Source organism: Zalophus californianus, chromosome 14, assembly GCF_009762305.2.
Source record: "Zalophus californianus isolate mZalCal1 chromosome 14, mZalCal1.pri.v2, whole genome shotgun sequence".
Lineage (NCBI taxonomy): Eukaryota > Metazoa > Chordata > Mammalia > Carnivora > Otariidae > Zalophus > Zalophus californianus.
This window is the reverse complement of record NC_045608.1, coordinates 27292649-27308641: the sequence shown is the minus strand read 5'-3', so window position 1 is coordinate 27308641 and position 15993 is coordinate 27292649. Positions and strand designations below refer to the sequence as shown.

General features: G+C 45.3%; 1 protein-coding gene across 4 annotated transcripts in view; it reads left to right on the top strand.

Moving 5' to 3' along the window:
• PI4KA (phosphatidylinositol 4-kinase alpha) overlaps positions 1 to 15993 on the top strand; it is a 112344-nt gene that overhangs the window by 22268 nt on the left and 74083 nt on the right. For all 4 annotated transcript variants that reach the window (XM_035723881.1, XM_035723879.1, XM_035723878.1 and 1 more), the window contains 12 exons: positions 494 to 753; positions 1303 to 1369; positions 3948 to 4096; positions 6582 to 6647; positions 7222 to 7318; positions 9057 to 9248; positions 9773 to 9873; positions 10500 to 10629; positions 11645 to 11777; positions 13465 to 13560; positions 13934 to 14117; positions 14560 to 14663. In XM_035723881.1, the coding sequence (XP_035579774.1) occupies positions 494 to 753; positions 1303 to 1369; positions 3948 to 4096; positions 6582 to 6647; positions 7222 to 7318; positions 9057 to 9248; positions 9773 to 9873; positions 10500 to 10629; positions 11645 to 11777; positions 13465 to 13560; positions 13934 to 14117; positions 14560 to 14663 (1579 nt within the window). The remainder of the gene's footprint in view (positions 1 to 493; positions 754 to 1302; positions 1370 to 3947; positions 4097 to 6581; positions 6648 to 7221; positions 7319 to 9056; positions 9249 to 9772; positions 9874 to 10499; positions 10630 to 11644; positions 11778 to 13464; positions 13561 to 13933; positions 14118 to 14559; positions 14664 to 15993) is intronic.

Here is a 15993-nt window from a genome sequence, read left to right as displayed (position 1 = left end):
GATGGATGAAACCTTCCTGAATGAGTTTACCTTCATTGAGTGTTAATTAAGAGGACACATGGGGGTCATGAGCTAGCTCTGCTACCTGAATACCAGGTGACCTTAGACAAGTCACCTCACCCTTGTTGGGCCTCAATTTCTTCGTTTATAACATGCCCGACTACCTCTAGCATACGGCTACTGACATAATCCTGGGGGACGAAATATATTGTTTAAGTATAGCAAAGGTGCCTGATAACAGGGCTTACCTGTGTTACTCATTTGGGTGTGCCATGCGTAAATTGAGACCTGCCAAAAAGAGCAGCTGTGTGTGACAGAGATGTAGTCTGAAGTTGTGCAGGTTAGCCGCTGACCTGTTGATGTGACTTGTTCTGACCCATCGCATTTGCTAGGGGATGGATTGTGAGATGTCAGCCAATGTTCCAAGCTGGTGCAGCACAACTCTTTCCCAGGCAACTTTCTGATATCAGAACATTTTCACTTTGTCTTCTAGAATACCTTTGCAAATACGCGATCCCATGCCTAATAGGAATCTCACGAGCGTTTGGGCGTTATAGCAACACAGAAGAGTCTCTCCTTTCAAAACTGTTCCCCAAAGTCCCTCCTCATTCCCTCCGAGTCCCTGAGGAGCTTGAAGGTGTGCGGAGGCGATCCTTCAATGACTTCCGCTCCATCCTCCCCAGTAATCTGCTGACGGTGTGTCAGGAGGGCACCCTGAAGAGGAAGACCAGCAGCGTGTCCAGCATCTCTCAGGTGGGGCTGCACGCCTGGGAGGCAGGCAGAGAGGTCAGGTCTTATTAAGTGCTCACTCAAAGAAAATCCCACTGGTGTGCTGGTCAAGGAAATTCACAAAACAGAAAAGGTTCTCACTGGAATTCTGTGTAATACAAGGGCTTGCTTTGGCCTTTTAGGATTTATAAGTGATTTCATCTCCTAGTCATGAAGTATTTATTTCCTAGCAGTTGGATGCCAAGCTCTATTCTGAGTGGGAGACAGTTGGTGCCCTTAAGAAGTATATAATTAAGAAGTATATAATTGACTCATGGAGACAAGCTAAAGACACTAAATGCTAAGAATAATTCATCTCAGTAATAAAGTATAAAATATATGGCTAAACACGAAGAATTTAGGGACATGGTATATAATAGAGAACACTTAGGTAAGGTGGGCTTCAGGGAGGAGGTGAGGCGTGAACCAGGACTGGAGGTACAAATGTTGGGCTGGCAGAGAGGATCTTGTCTAAGGAGAAACTGACTGGTTTGACTGGCCTTTTCTAATCTGTAAGGCGGCTTTGTGTTTCAGGTCAGCCCTGAACGTGGGATGCCCCCTCCCAGCTCCCCTGGAGGATCTGCCTTTCACTACTTTGAAGGTGGGCTTCACTTTTCTGACAGGAATATTGACCTGGTACTTGAAGAGCAGGTTCACTGTGACTTCTCTTGACATAAAAGATGCTAATAATAACACTCTGCTGTCATGCATTTAGAGAGTCAAGCTTTTAGAAAGCATTTACTTTCTGTTTTTGTTTAAACTTCTTAAAATTTAATTTTAAAATATTTAAAATGTGGAGAAAAGTGCAGAAAATAATATACAGACCCCCCCTTCCTGCTCGGCGGGAAGCCTGCTTCTCCCTCTCCCACTCCCCCTGCTTGTGTTCACTCTCTCGCTGTCTCTCTCTCTGTCAAAAAATAAGTAAAATCTTTAAAAAAAAATAAAGTCATTAAGTATGTAAATAATATTTTTTAAAATAATAGTGATACGAATAGTACTTTTTTTTTAAGATTTTTATTTATTTATTTGACAGAGACACAGTTTTCAAGATTTTATTTTTAAGTAATCTCTACACCCAACAAGGGGTTCGAACTCACAACCCCGGGATCGAGAGCTGCATCTCTACTGACTGAGCCAGCCGGGTGCCCTAAGTCTGATTTTTCTTACAGTTGGTCTCTCTTCTCTTTCCAGGCCCTTTTCTACAGAGCTGTAAGAATATTTTTAAAGAGTTATTTCTTAAAAGCATAAATCATTTCCACCTTAAAAACTTTCGGTGACTCCCTCCCTGCATGAATCCCAAATCTTAGATCCTTGACTCTGCAGTTCCTGTCTTCTGCCTCCATCTCTGCCCACCACACGCTGGCTCTGCCACACGGGGCTTAGTCCCCATTTCATGGCGTCTATCTGGGAGGTGCCCTCTAATCACAAACGTCTTATCTTCTTTTCTATTATTATTTTAAAAATAAACTTGTATATACTTTAGGTATATAACACAATGATTTGATATACATAAACATGCTGAAATGATGACTCCAATCACATCCTTCTCCTCATGGTTACTCTTTCTTTCTTTCTTTCTTTCTTGCTTGCTTTCTTTCTTTCTTTCTTTCTTTCTTTTAATGCAGTGATAGCACCTGAAATCTACTCGCTTTGCAACTTTCCAGTATTTTATGCCATATTAAATATTGTCATCATTCTATGCATTAGCTCTCTAGACTTATTCATATTACTTAACTGCAACTTTGTACCCTTGATCAGCATCTCCCCATTTCCCCCATCTCCCTGCCCCCTGGTAATGATTGCTCAGCTCTCTGCTCCCATGTATTCGACTTTTTTAAGTGTCCACATATAAGTGAGATCATGCAGTTTATTTTCTGTCCATGTCTGGCTTATTTCACTTCGAGTAATGTCCTTAGGTTCATCCATGTTGCAAAGAGCAAAATCTTTCTCAAGGCTGAATAATACTCCTTTATGTGTGTGTGTGTGTGTGTGTATCCAGCACTTGTGAATGAATATGAATAAGTAAATATTTATGAATAAATATATGTGTGTGTAAATACAGCTATTTATACACGTTTGACACACACTTCTTACCTTCTTCCCTGCCTCCTTGCTTTAAGCCAGCTTTGTTCTCACTCTTTCCTCATTCATTCCCTCCTTCACTGGTCATTTATGATGTTGGCCTCCAGCATCTCAACTGCTGTCCATATTATTGCCCATCATCTATTGTAAGTTGCCTTTTTGCTCCCCTGGGACCCATTCCCCTTTAGTCAGGTCAGCATAGCATCACAAGCATCATAGAAGTACACACCAGCTTTGACACAATCAGGATCTACTCAACTCTGCGTTTTCTGTGCTGCAGGGCTTCAGAAAGTAATAAAATTTATTATTTGTTTTTTAATGGGTTGATAATTGTCTGTCACTATTTAATATGAAAATATTACAAGCTTGGGTGCCTGGGTGGCTCAGTTGGTTAAGCAGCTGCCTTCGGCTCAGGTCATAATCCTGGAGTCCCGGGATCGAGTCCTGCATCGGGTTCCCTGCTCAGCGGGGAGTCTGCTTCTCCCTCTGACCGTCTTCCCTCTCGTGCTCTCTATCTCTCATTCTCTCTCTCTCAAATAAATAAATAAAATCTTAAAAAAAAAGAAAATATTACAAGCTTGTTTATTTTCTACTCATGTCTCCTATTATAGATTTCTAATAATGGATTTTCAAACAATTATAGGCATTTGGGATTCATATTTGTAAGTGTTGGACGATTGCCTTTATTTTTGTTCTGATTTTGAAACATCTAATAATGTGCATTTTTGTTCTAATTTTGGTGGTAAAATATCTTGGGGTCCTGTGGACCTGAAATTTACATCTGTCGACCTTTAAAAAGATGTAATACTTAAAAAAAAAAGTAATACTTTTTTTTTCTTCCTACATTAAATTATACTGTCTGTGTTGAAAATACTAGGACATGATTATATCTGAGCTTTCATGTGAAACACTCCTGTGAGAGGCATCATTCTCCAAGGATTTGAAATTCAGCCTTTACCTATTCATTAAAAAACAAAGAATTGGAGTGTAAACAAAAGCAAAGTCTATGCCTTTGTTGGTTATTGAGGGAATCAGCTTGAGGAAGTATCCTGGTCGTGTGTGAACGTGACTGACTTTCTGGTTTTCTTCCCTGCCAGTCTCTTACTTACCTGATGGAAGTGCCCTGGAACCTGATTACTACTTCTCCACCATCAGTTCCAGCTTCTCAGTTTCTCCTCTTTTTAATGGCATCACCTATAAGGAGTTCAATATCCCACTAGAAATGCTTCGAGAACTCTTAAACTTGGTAAGGAAAGCATTGGTGGTTAAACAGATCTCGTGTACTTCAATCAGTAAAATTGCTAGTGGTGTAAGCATGGCTTTTTTTTTTTAAGATTTTTATTTATTTGACAGAGAGATACACAGCAAGAGAGGGAACACAAGCAGGGGGACTGGTAGAGGGAGAAGCAGGCTTCCGGCGGAGCAGGGAGCCCGATGTGGGGCTCAATCCCAGGACCCTGGGATCATGACCTGAGCCGAAGGCAGACGTTTAACGACTGAGCCATCCAGGCGCCCCAAGCATGGCTTTTTTTTGTTTTGTTTTTCTTTTTGTTTCGTTTTGGTTTTTTTAGAGAGAGAGCAGTGAGTGGTTCGGGGAGGGGTAGAGGTAGACAGACAGAGGGAGAAGGAGAGAGAATCTCAAGCAGACTCTGTGCTGAGCGTGGACCCCAACACGGGGCTTAATCTCACAAGCCTGAGGTCATGACCTGAGCTGAAATCAAGAGTTTGGACGCTTAACCAACTGAGCCACCCAGGCACCCAAACCTGTTGTTGTTGTTGTTTTTCCCAAACGAAAAACTAGGAGTTTTTCAGTATTTCAGAATATAACTTAGAAATCGTAATTTTTTTTTTAAAGATTTTATTTATCCATTTGACAGAGACAGACACAGCGAGAGAGGGAACACAAGCAGGGGGAGTGGGAGAGGGAGAAGCAGGCCTCCCGCAGAGCAGGGAACCCGATGTGGGGCTCGATCCCAGGACCCTGGGATCATGACCTGAGCCGAAGGCAGACGCTTAATGACTGAGCCACCCCGGCGCCCCAGAAGTCATAAATTTTTGATGGAAGAAGGAAAGAGTAACATTCATGGAGTCATTTTTGCAATGTTTTCATTGACTCCTTGCAGCACTCATGTGGGAGAGGCAGGCATTCATCCCCATTTTAGAGGTAAGGCAATCAGTGCCAAATACATCAAGCTTCCATCAGCAAAGGGCAGGACTGGGGCCCAGTCCCAGGGAACCTGACCCAATGTCCAGTTCCTGTTGCACCTGACTCCTTCCCAGGGGCTGATATTTTTAAATCAATATGAAACCTTTATTTTTCATATTTGGATACCTTGGGATGACCTCTGAGGTGTCATCAGAGAAGACATTGGTGCCAGTGTCCCAATCCTGAACTAGATGGGTCTCTGATCCAAGGGCTCTGAAGTTGTTATGATTGAGCTGAGTTGCTTTGAGACAGAGTCAAGTGGGTAGATAAGGATAAAGACGTTGTTGTCAGGGACAGACTCTAAAAATGAGACTTTCTCCTTTGGAAAGAGTGAGAGGGTCTCCCTCAGTGTGGAGTGTGAACAGAAATCCCTCCACGAGATGGCTTTAGGCTGAAGATATATGAAGACATTAAAGCAGGGGCACCTGGGTGGTTCAGTTCGTTGAGCATCCAACTCTTGATCTCAGCTCAAGTCTTGATCTCAGAGTCGTGAGTTCAAGCCCCAAGTTGGGCTCCATGCTGGGAGGGGAGCTGACTTAAACAAAACAAAACAAAACATTAAAGCATTGGCAGTAATTAATGAGGATAGAGCCATAATGAATTACTAAATAGCCTTACGATGTTTTTGAAGTTGCCTCCAAGAAGGAAAACTCTCCCTAAACTGCTCCTCCCTGTTAGTGTCCCAGACAGAACGCTGGCCTGGGTGGCCTTCTCAGATGGTCAGGTGACTCTTCCTAGTATCATGTCAGAAATCCCAACTGAAGGCTGCATGTTTCACACTCTTACAGAGGCAGTTCTTTTTTCCAGGATATTTTAACTTCTCGAGGTTAGCTTTTCTTCTAGGCCATTTTTCATTTCTTCTCCTGGCATGTTGTTTATCATTGTCTATATGTTTTGAAAATCAGCTTCTTGAAGTACTACAGTTGTGGTGGCAGGGAGTTTTATCAGGAGCCTCTGCAGCTGCCAGAACAGTTCATTCCTGTACTAAATGCTAGTACAGAGAACGGGTGGAAATAAGTGCTTCTGTTAGAAATTTAGAATGTGTGTTGCATTCTGAGTACGTAGGCAGCTTCCAAAGAACCAGTGTACCAGGCCTGAAGGAGGAGGAGGAGGAGTCATCAGGGCCAAGGACTGGCTATGAAGGTGTCCCTGATGTCTGGGAGGAGGTTTGGGTGAATTGTCAGTGATACCTGGAGTCTGAACACTTTCACATCCTGGAAATGGAAGTCTAATGTCAGCAAATTTGAGGTAGTTGGTTCCTTTCCCGTTTTTATGTTATTCCAATCAAGGTCAAGAAGACAAGTTCCAAGTGATGGCAGAATTAAGGACATTTTGTGTGTTATAGTTTGATGTGGAGACATAATGAGTATATTGTTGGCCTATCATTTCCATTGCATTTTTCATCTCATGAGTGTGTTATGTGGTTTCACCTGTCAACATGATTTGTTCTTTATTAGAGGGAGCTGGCATTCCTATCTCTCGCTGTGTTCGTCAGGGGCCTCACAAGGTCTTGTTTCTCTGATAGGTGAAGAAGATTGTCGAGGAGCCTGTCCTCAAATCCTTGGATGCAGTCGTAGCCAGCGTGATAGAGGTACGTCCCTTCGGGGCACCATCCTGAGATCAGCCTGTTGTGAGTATGTGCATGGAGAGAACAGGAAGAATTTGTGGGTGGGGGCTGGAGTGACAGGGTTGTCAGTGAGTTTTCAGCTTAGCCCCCATAGTGGCCACACAACTGCCACCTGAGAGCTTGCTTGTTGCTGCCTCTTTTAAATGGATCACCTCACAGTGATCTTATGGCCGCTTGGCTGTCTTTCTCCCTCTCCAGTTCCTGTAAGACAGCCAAAGTTGCTGAGTTTTCAGCAAGAGGAGGGTGGTTCTTCCCATTAGAAGAACATATGGAGAAACCAGTTTGGAGGGTGCAGGTGGCGGCCCCCCAACAGGCATCTCTGGACAGCCTGAGTCTTTAGTTTTCCTCTGCCTGATGCTTAAGAGAGGGAGGAGAGTAATTCACGTGTTTCAAGTGGTGAATCATGATACATGGTCATTCCATCTCTCTAATGCTATGTCAGGAATATAATACTCACTCAGCCGGGCCTCACCCTAGAAGGCAAAGAGAGGTCCGGAGAGTTTCTGTGGTGTGGTCACGTGCCTCTGCTCCCTCACAGGCCAACCCTAGCGCTGATCTCTACTACACCACATTCAGTGACCCTCTCTACGTGGCCATGTTCAAGATGCTGCGTGACACTCTGTACTTCATGAAAGGTATGGACGGTTTATGCCCGCGTGTGACTGCGGTGACACCGGGTTCCAGGCCACTGCCGCAGGTCTGTGCTTCCTTTCTGCTGGGGCCCCTTAAAAACACATGAGTAACATGGTCACATTACCGAAATTTGGGGGAAAAAGGCAAATAAGAAAAAAAAATCTGTCCACGATCCTGCACCCCTAATAGCATCAATGATGGCTCCTTTGGTGGGTTTATTTCCTCACGGGCTTTTCTGACATGACCATGTTGTCTTGTCCTGATCACCTGATCATGTATATGATTTATCATGTCTATTTTAGACATTTCAAAAAGTTTAAAAAATAAGAAAATGAGGACTTCATAATCTTATACCTCAGAGAAAATATCTTAATAGTTTAGCATGTGCATACACACAAATTAAGCCTTTCCTTCCAGTTTCCCTTTTGTGCATTTTTATTTTTTTTAAATTTTTTAATTTTTAAAAGATTTTTAAAATTAGTTTATTTATTTAACAGAGAGCACAAGCTGGGGGAATGGCAAGCAGAGGGAGAGGGAGAAGCAGGCTCCCCACAGAGCAGGAGGACCCCGATGTGGGACTCGATCCCAAGACCCCAGGATCATGACCTGAGCCAAAGGCAGTCGCTTAACCAACTGAGCCACCCAGGCGCCCCATTCCCTTTTGTGCATTTTTAAAACATGTTTCCTGCATTCTCTTATATTATGGAATGTTCTCCATCAACATAAGATTTGATGGCCATGTAGTATTCTATCAAGCAGATGTACTATAATCTAGTTAGCTGTTTTCCTAATTTGGTTCCAAGAACTCCTGGGAATCTGTGTCTGGCTGGGGACCCAGCAAGTGTTAGGTTCACAAAGAAGGGTGGAAGGGACTGCACTGCCCAACCTGACCTTCAGGTGCCCCGAGGCTTCTCTCCCCACCTAAGCCTCATGTTGCTGGCTTCCGTGGCTCTTCTCTCTTGTGCCCATCATGGGGATTCTCCTGATTTTTCCAGGCCCCAAAAATGAGAGTTGGAAGAAGCTGTGAACTCTGGGCGCCCCAAAGATATAGCCCTGTAGCCAGGGATTCTCTTCTTCAGGATACAACCAGTTTTTCCCCTTAGCTGATAGCCAACAACCTTTTTGTTAAAAAAAAAAAAATCACTAAAGTATTTCTCCTTGTTAGTTGGACCAGTTCCACCAGTGATACATCCCAGTTTCTGTGTTTCAGACATTCAGGTTTTAGTATATTGACTGCTTAAAACACAGCATGGCTCTCACTTCCCTGGGAAATGGTCATTTTCTCTGAGTGCCTGGTAGCACGTGTGCTGAGAGTGGGCACTCTTTTCTTTTTTCCCTTTCTTTCTTTCTTTCTTTCTCTCTCTCTCTCTCTCTCTTTCTTCTTTTTCTTTTTTGAGCGAGAGAGCACCACGTGTGCGCATGTGTGTGTGCGTGTGTGAGAGAGAGAGAGAGAGAGAAAGAGAGAGAGAGAAGGTGGGGAGGGGCAGAGGGAGAGAGGGAATCTTAAGCAGGGGCTCAATCTCATGACCCTGAGATCATGACCTGAGCTGTGATCAAGAGTTGGATGCTTAAGCAACCGAGCCACCCAGGTGCCCCTCGCAGAGGCCACTCTTAGAACCAGAGGAGCCAGCAGCAGACCTACTGCTCTTGGGTTTCTGTTAGAGTGGGAGAGACCGTAGAGCTACTACCTGAATTTTCGTGGTTTGTTTCCACCTACAGTGCCCGCTCTCTTTCCCACAGACCTCCCAACCTCCTTTGTGAAGGAGATCCATGATTTTGTGCTGGAGCAGTTCAACACGAGCCAGGGGGAGCTTCAGAAGATTCTGCATGATGCAGACCGGATCCACAATGAGCTGAGCCCCCTCAAGCTGCGCTGCCAGGCAAACGCTGCCTGCGTGGACCTCATGGTGTGGGCCGTGAAGGACGAGCAGGGTGAGCATCGGCCACTGCTGTGCCCCAGATGTCTGGTACCCTGTCCTCAGGCTGAGGAAACTGGACATGGGAGGAGGTGATGACCAGGGCCACAGGGCCTGTGTGTCCTCTCCATTGCTTCTTGATGGTTCTTTAGGCTTTTATGTGGAGAAGTGTGAGCTCCGTGCCGGAGGAAAAGGTGCTTGTCTAGGGTGACAGCAGAATGGGAAGTGTGTGGCAGACTGTGGATGGCTGCCACGTGCAGAGCACTGGGGACGAGAGGCTCAGGGCCAGCAGAGAGGAGAGAGCAGTCACACGCCACGTGGGTTGGTGTTTTCACAACAGCAGAAATGGAGCAGGGATGAGGTTTCAGTTAAGGATGCCTGCCTGCCTGTAAATACTTTCTGGTATAACCACTCATTATTAATAAAGCCTGCAAAAAGTATGCCCCTGGGAATTTAATTGTATGATTAATTGGTGAACAAGTATTTTGTAAATATTGGCCTTCGCTAATCATCCATACCCTATCATTTTTTTTAATTTAGGTGCCGAAAATCTTTGCATCAAGCTCTCTGAGAAGCTGCAGTCTAAGACGTCCAGCAAAGTCATCATTGCTCATTTGCCCTTGCTTATCTGCTGTCTGCAGGTCAGTCTCACTGACACTCGCAAGGCTTCAATCCCATCAACTAGGGCAGTCTTCTTGTTATATCATTTAGGCTCTGGTTAGCATACCAGCAGCAGAACCTGAGCTTTTGTCTTTAGGAACTTGAACTAGAGCCTGCTGTAGACCCAGTTCATCGATGAGTGGGGGGGCTGCTGCTGACAATGTGCCAGGGATTTCTGTGATTTCCAGGCACAGCTGAGTCCTCCTTTGTGGAGAGGCCGCCCTCTGTCTACTGGGCCGTTCCCAAGGCTTCAGGCAAAGTCCTGAGGACACCTCCTGATGTCTGCAGTGCCAGCTCTGCTCTCAGAGACTTACCTTGCCGAGTTACCAATCCCAATTACCATATCTGCCGTTGTGTGTCCTTTCTACTCTAAATTTGCTTCCAAAAGAAGGACACACTTTAGCAATGTATCTCCCCTTTAAGGCTGAGCAGAGTCTAGACCATGCTCCTTCCCTGTCTTTTTCTGCCCCGTGAGCAAAGTGGCCCTGAGCGTTTTGACCTTGGAAATTTCTGGTCCAACTCGGGTATCTGAAAGGTTGGGCGTCTTGCTTGGGCCTGCTCAGTGGCTACAACCCTCATTGTATGATGGGTTGATGGTGTGTTGCAGGGTCTGGGCCGCCTATGTGAGAGGTTCCCGGTGGTGGTGCATTCAGTGACACCGTCTCTGCGGGACTTCCTGGTTGTTCCGTCCCCAGTGCTGGTGAAGCTCTATAAGTGCCACAGTCAGTACCACACAGGTAACAGATGGCTGTACCCAAGGCCACTTCTCCAGCTCCTAAATCCCATGTGTCCCTAAGGCTCCAAGAAAAGGACCGCATGACCTTGTGTGCCAGCCCGCCATGGTTTTGTGTCTGAGAGCTTGTGGCTGGCCTGTGTGCCCTGCCCTGTCCCTGGGCTCATTCCTCCTTTATGCCTTTCCTCATGGCTTTCCCTACATGACCCCTGCTGGGCTCCAGATCTTTCCTTCCTCCGCTCTTCCCTGGCATATACTCCTGCCACCACCGAGGGGTCTTCTAGTTCCACTTTCTCTTTGTTTTTGGCTCCTTCCGTCACTGAGACAGTCTAAAGCGTGAGTCTGATGTGTCCCAGACACTGGGCCAGGAGCTCTCCATGCTGGATCTCAGCTAGTCCCTATCCCTGCCTTGTGAGTGTATTATCATGTTTCTATGACAGCGACATTGGGCTCAGAGCAAATCTGGCCACCTGTAACCATTAGCATTCATTACCACCTGCTTCCTCCTGAGGGAGGCCCACCCGTCAGTCCTATGAAGGTGGGTGCTTTATCTTCTCCCTTCAGATGAAGAAACCCAACCTCCAAGCAGGTGAGACTTTTCCCTGGACCCCGGGACAAGGAGGAGTGTCTGTGGCTCTAAGGCTCCTGCTCTCACATTCACCCCCCACCCTTACTGTTTTTGTGCACATTAGCTAGATAACCCTCGGGGACAGGACCACTCCTCACCCTCAGGGCTAGGTAACTGTGGGTGTTCATCAGGACTTTCAAACCGTTTCTTAAGAAATTGCTGTGGTATCCATTTATCATTTTGCAACCTAAATATTCTTCCTTTTGTTTAAGCATGTTCATTTCATCCTTTCTGTTCTCACTTTTGTTTCTGAAATGTTTGGTCAGATCATTTTAGAGGGGTTGTTTCATAAACTAAAAATGATCAGTATATTATTTTGGTTTTGAATTACGGACAAGGGGATGGAAAGTGACAGGTTTAACCAGATACATACTTGAATTTTTACGTTTAGTTGCTGGCAATGATATAAAAATCAGTGTAACCAACGAGCATTCTGAGTCAACCCTGAATGTCATGCCGGGAAAGAAGACCCAACCCTCCATGTATGAGCAGCTCCGGGACATTGCCATTGACAACATCTGCAGGTGGGAGACCGGCCAGAGGGGTAGGTGACGTGGGGAGGAAGGAAATAGGCTTCAGATAAAATTACTAAAAAAATGAGAAATGTTCATAATTTTTTAAAGCTTATTTTGGATTATTGTAAACCTACACCTGATTTTAAGAGGGATCATTACATATTTTTTAATGATTTTTTTAAAGATTTATCCATTTATTTTATCTTGTATTTTTTTAATTTTTAATTTTTTTAGATTTTTATTTATTTATTCATGAGAGACAGGGAGAGAGAGAGAGGCAGAGGGAGAAGCAGGCTCCCAATAGGGAGCCCGATGTGGGACTTGATCCCACGACTCTGGGATCATGACCTGAGCCAAAGGCAGACGCTTAACCATCTGAGCCACCCAGGTGCCCTATCCATTTATTTTAGAGAGAGAGAGAGAGAGAGAGCACACGCATGCATGCGCAGGAGGGAGGAGCAGAGGAAGAGGAGAGAGAGTCTCAAGCAGACTCTGTGCTCAGTGCAGAGCCTGATGTGGCGCTCGATCTCATGACCCCGAGATCACGACCTGACCCAAAATCAAGAGTCAGATGCTTAACTGGCTGTGCCACCCAGGCACCCCACATATTTTTTTTTAAAGATTTTATTTATGTTGAGAGAGAGAGAGAGCACAAGCTGGGGGGGGGGTTCAGGAAGAAGGGGCAGAGGGAGAGGGAGAAGCAGGCTCCCTGCTCAGCAGGGAGCCTGATGTGGGGCTCGATCCCAGGACCCCTGGGATCATGACCTGAGCCAAAGGCAGTTGCTTAACTGACCGAGCCACCCAGGCGCCCCTATTTTTTTTTTAATCTTGTTTTCCTTTTTCTGATCATAAACATAATTAAAAAATGGGAGAGAAAATTTATGGAATGTAGAAAAAAAGTAGAAAGAAAAGAGTTACCCATCAGCCTATACCATCCAGAGTAACAACACATTGTCACGTTTTCTGTTTTTTTTCCTTGTAATTTTTAGTGTAAGAGACAGGTTTTATATGATGTATATGATTGAGTGCTGCCCAGGCTCCTGCTATGTGAACTCTTGCTCTCCAAACTCAGAAACCACATACATTCTGATTTATATGAAAATGTATCTCTCCCTCTGAATTCTGGCTCCTTGCTCTTAGAAACCCCATCAAGAGAATATGATGGCCCCTCTCTGTCAGACACATGCTCTTCTCTGACTCTGGCCTGGGAGCCAAACAGATGTAGAGAGCGAGAGATGCCTGAAAAAATTCTGTGTCCTTAGGGGCTTTTTAAAAATTACCCCTTTTCTTTAGAAAATAAGTTTTTTTCCGTACTATTAAAACCCTTGGTATATCATTTAATATTCCCTCAGCTGTCTTGGGACCATCTGTCTTGAGTCAGTTACTGTAACTTTTGTTAAGGAACTGTTCTGGAAATTTTAAATTGGAATTAGGGTGAGTATAACATTCTGAAGGAAACTATTCTGGTCAAATAATGAAGTTACTGTTTCTGACTGAGGTATTTATCAAGTGGGCAACATCCACAGTGATTCTTTGAATTCATTCTGTGTAATGGTTTTCATTCAGATTTCTGGGGGAAAAATGCTCAGAGCAGTTCTTTAAACTCTGTAGACCTGACAAAGAAACCAAAAGCAAACACAAAACACTCATCTGTTGTTCTGATGCCCAATGCCGTGTGGGTTTCCTCACGGTCCAGGTGCCTGAAAGCTGGCTTGACGGTGGACACGGTGATTGTGGAGGCCTTCCTGGCCAGCCTCTCCAACCGGCTCTACATCTCCCAGGAGAGCGACAAGTACGTCCCATCCCCGAGGGGCAGCCACTTTGTTCTCTGCAGGCATGTGGGGGGCCCGCCGGTATCTCGCACATCTGTGCTTCTTTCTTGCACAGTGTGGAGTCGTGCATCAGGTCTGTCCCACAATTTAAGGTCAAACCCACCTTAGAATGTTGGTCCTGGACCACTGTTTGGGAGCAGAGAAAGATCTGTGTCTTACTGCCTAGAGCCAGGGACTTTGTGTCTCTTCAGGAAGCAAGGATTCCAGGGTGCCATGGTCGGATGACTGCTTCATCTGAAAGACTGTGGTAACCTTGAGGTCCAGGTTGTAGCATCTGGGTTTCATTTCATAGAGGACTGTTCCCGGGATGCTTCTGTTTCCTCCCTCCCACAGGGATGCTCACTTGATTCCTGACCATACCATCCGAGCCTTGGGACACATTGCGGTGGCCCTGAGGGACACCCCAAAGGTCATGGAGCCAATTCTGCAGATCCTGCAACAGAAATTCTGCCAGCCCCCCTCCCCCCTTGATGTGCTTATCATCGACCAGCTGGGCTGCCTGGTTATCACCGGAAACGTAAGGCAGGACCTGCGATGAAACCCACTACCCTCTGCAAGCTTTGTTACTTTGACTATCAGGAGTGCAAAAATAGATTAAATTTACCCTTCAGATGAGTTAAATGCTCACAACTCTTTTGACATTGAACAGGGAGATTTTTTTCCAAGTAAAGAGAGTAGAGTGATGGCTCTGTAAGTACTGGGAAAAGGAGGTTTAAACTCATTTCTTGCCGATGTTGATAACATGTGATAGGATTTAAGTTGAAACCATTTCCCTTTTAGCTTTTGAGGTTTGCTGAAAGCTTTAGGAATGGATGCCTCTGATGGTCTTTCAGGCCCTATGGTCCATACATTCCAGAAGCTTTTGCTCTGAATGATGGTAGAGGAACCTTTTCCGTGTTCCAAGGAGGGGCTTTCATGGAGAAGTCATGCCATGGTAACCGTGTACCTCACTCTTCCAGCAATACATTTATCAGGAAGTGTGGAATCTCTTCCAGCAGATCAGCGTGAAGGCCAGCTCTGTCGTGTACTCAGCCACTAAAGATTACAAGGATCATGGCTACAGGTAATTCTCTAGACCTCGTTGTCACTCTAGATCGTGACAGTTTTCAGCTCCCTTTAAAAGTGTGAGGCTTGGGGATTTGTCTTTTGAATAAACTTTTCTCCTACAAAAGCGTTATGTGCTACAAATCAGCACATGCACAAGCAGGAAATGAAGACCCCATGTGACTGCCAATGGGAGCTGAGCATCTCAGTGTCATTACCTCAGACCCTCCCTGACTCCAGACAGGCTCAAAGTGTCCACCCAGCTGACGGGCTTTTTTAATGTAACAGCGCATCAGCCATGCCATTAACCTTCTTCCATGTGCCACCTTTAATGGCTGCAGAATGTCCCATCTTAGAGCAGCACCAAGATCTAACCAGTCCCTAGCTTGGAGGTTAGTTTGCCGGTTTTCCTGCTGGTAAGTGCTACATCGAACAATCTAATAGCTGTGTATCTGTGAGTGTCTCTGATGCTTTCCTCAGGATAGATTCAGAGAGGTGGGATTTGGAGGGTCAAAGGGAATAGACATTTTACATGCTCAGTTGTTTGATATTTGTGTAAAGTCTGGCCAGTTTTCCCAGCAGACTAAGATATGCTTCCTTGCCTGTTCCTTGCCCTTACTGTGAATACCTTGAGGGCAGGGGCATGTTTTTCCACATATGGAGGATCTCATAAGAGTTTGACAGATCAAGGGAAGAGCGGGACAGAGGAGTGGGGCAGGGAGGAAGAGATGTGCCCCTTTGTTGGCATTTCTTTTCTCTCTTTCTGACCTTTATGTGCAGGGTTCAGTCTGAGGTTCTCTCCAACTCACTTCAGTGGGTGGGAGTGTGGCTGTGTGACCTTTGAAAAAGCTCACCCTCTCTGTGCCTTCGTTTCTTCATCTGTCATCCGTCAAATGAACATCTGTCTCCAGTTGTGTGGGTAACTGAGATCATATATAGGAAAGCTCTTGATAAATGCAAGCTCTTGGCCTTGTCATTTCTTTGCCTTCTTACTGCCTCCATTGCAAGCCCAGGCTACTAGAATAGCCTGAGGACTGGTTTAGGGAGACAGTTAGCTCCTTTCCCCTTCATCTGTCCATCCGTCCATCCTGGTCTTTGTGAAGAAACTGACATAAAGACCAAAGCACCTCTTTCCCTCATTGCTTCCTTATCCCGAAGTGATTCCTGCACCTCCTTGGCCCTCACACCTTCCCCTCCTTGACTTTGCTCCTGCTGTTTTCCTTCTGACCCTGGCCTCTGTCTTGCTGCAATATGCAGTACTTGGCCTTCTCCATGCCTACCAATTCTTCAACTTCTCCACTTCGCTCTTCCATAAAGCCTTTTCTGATACCACCAAAGAAGTGGTTTGT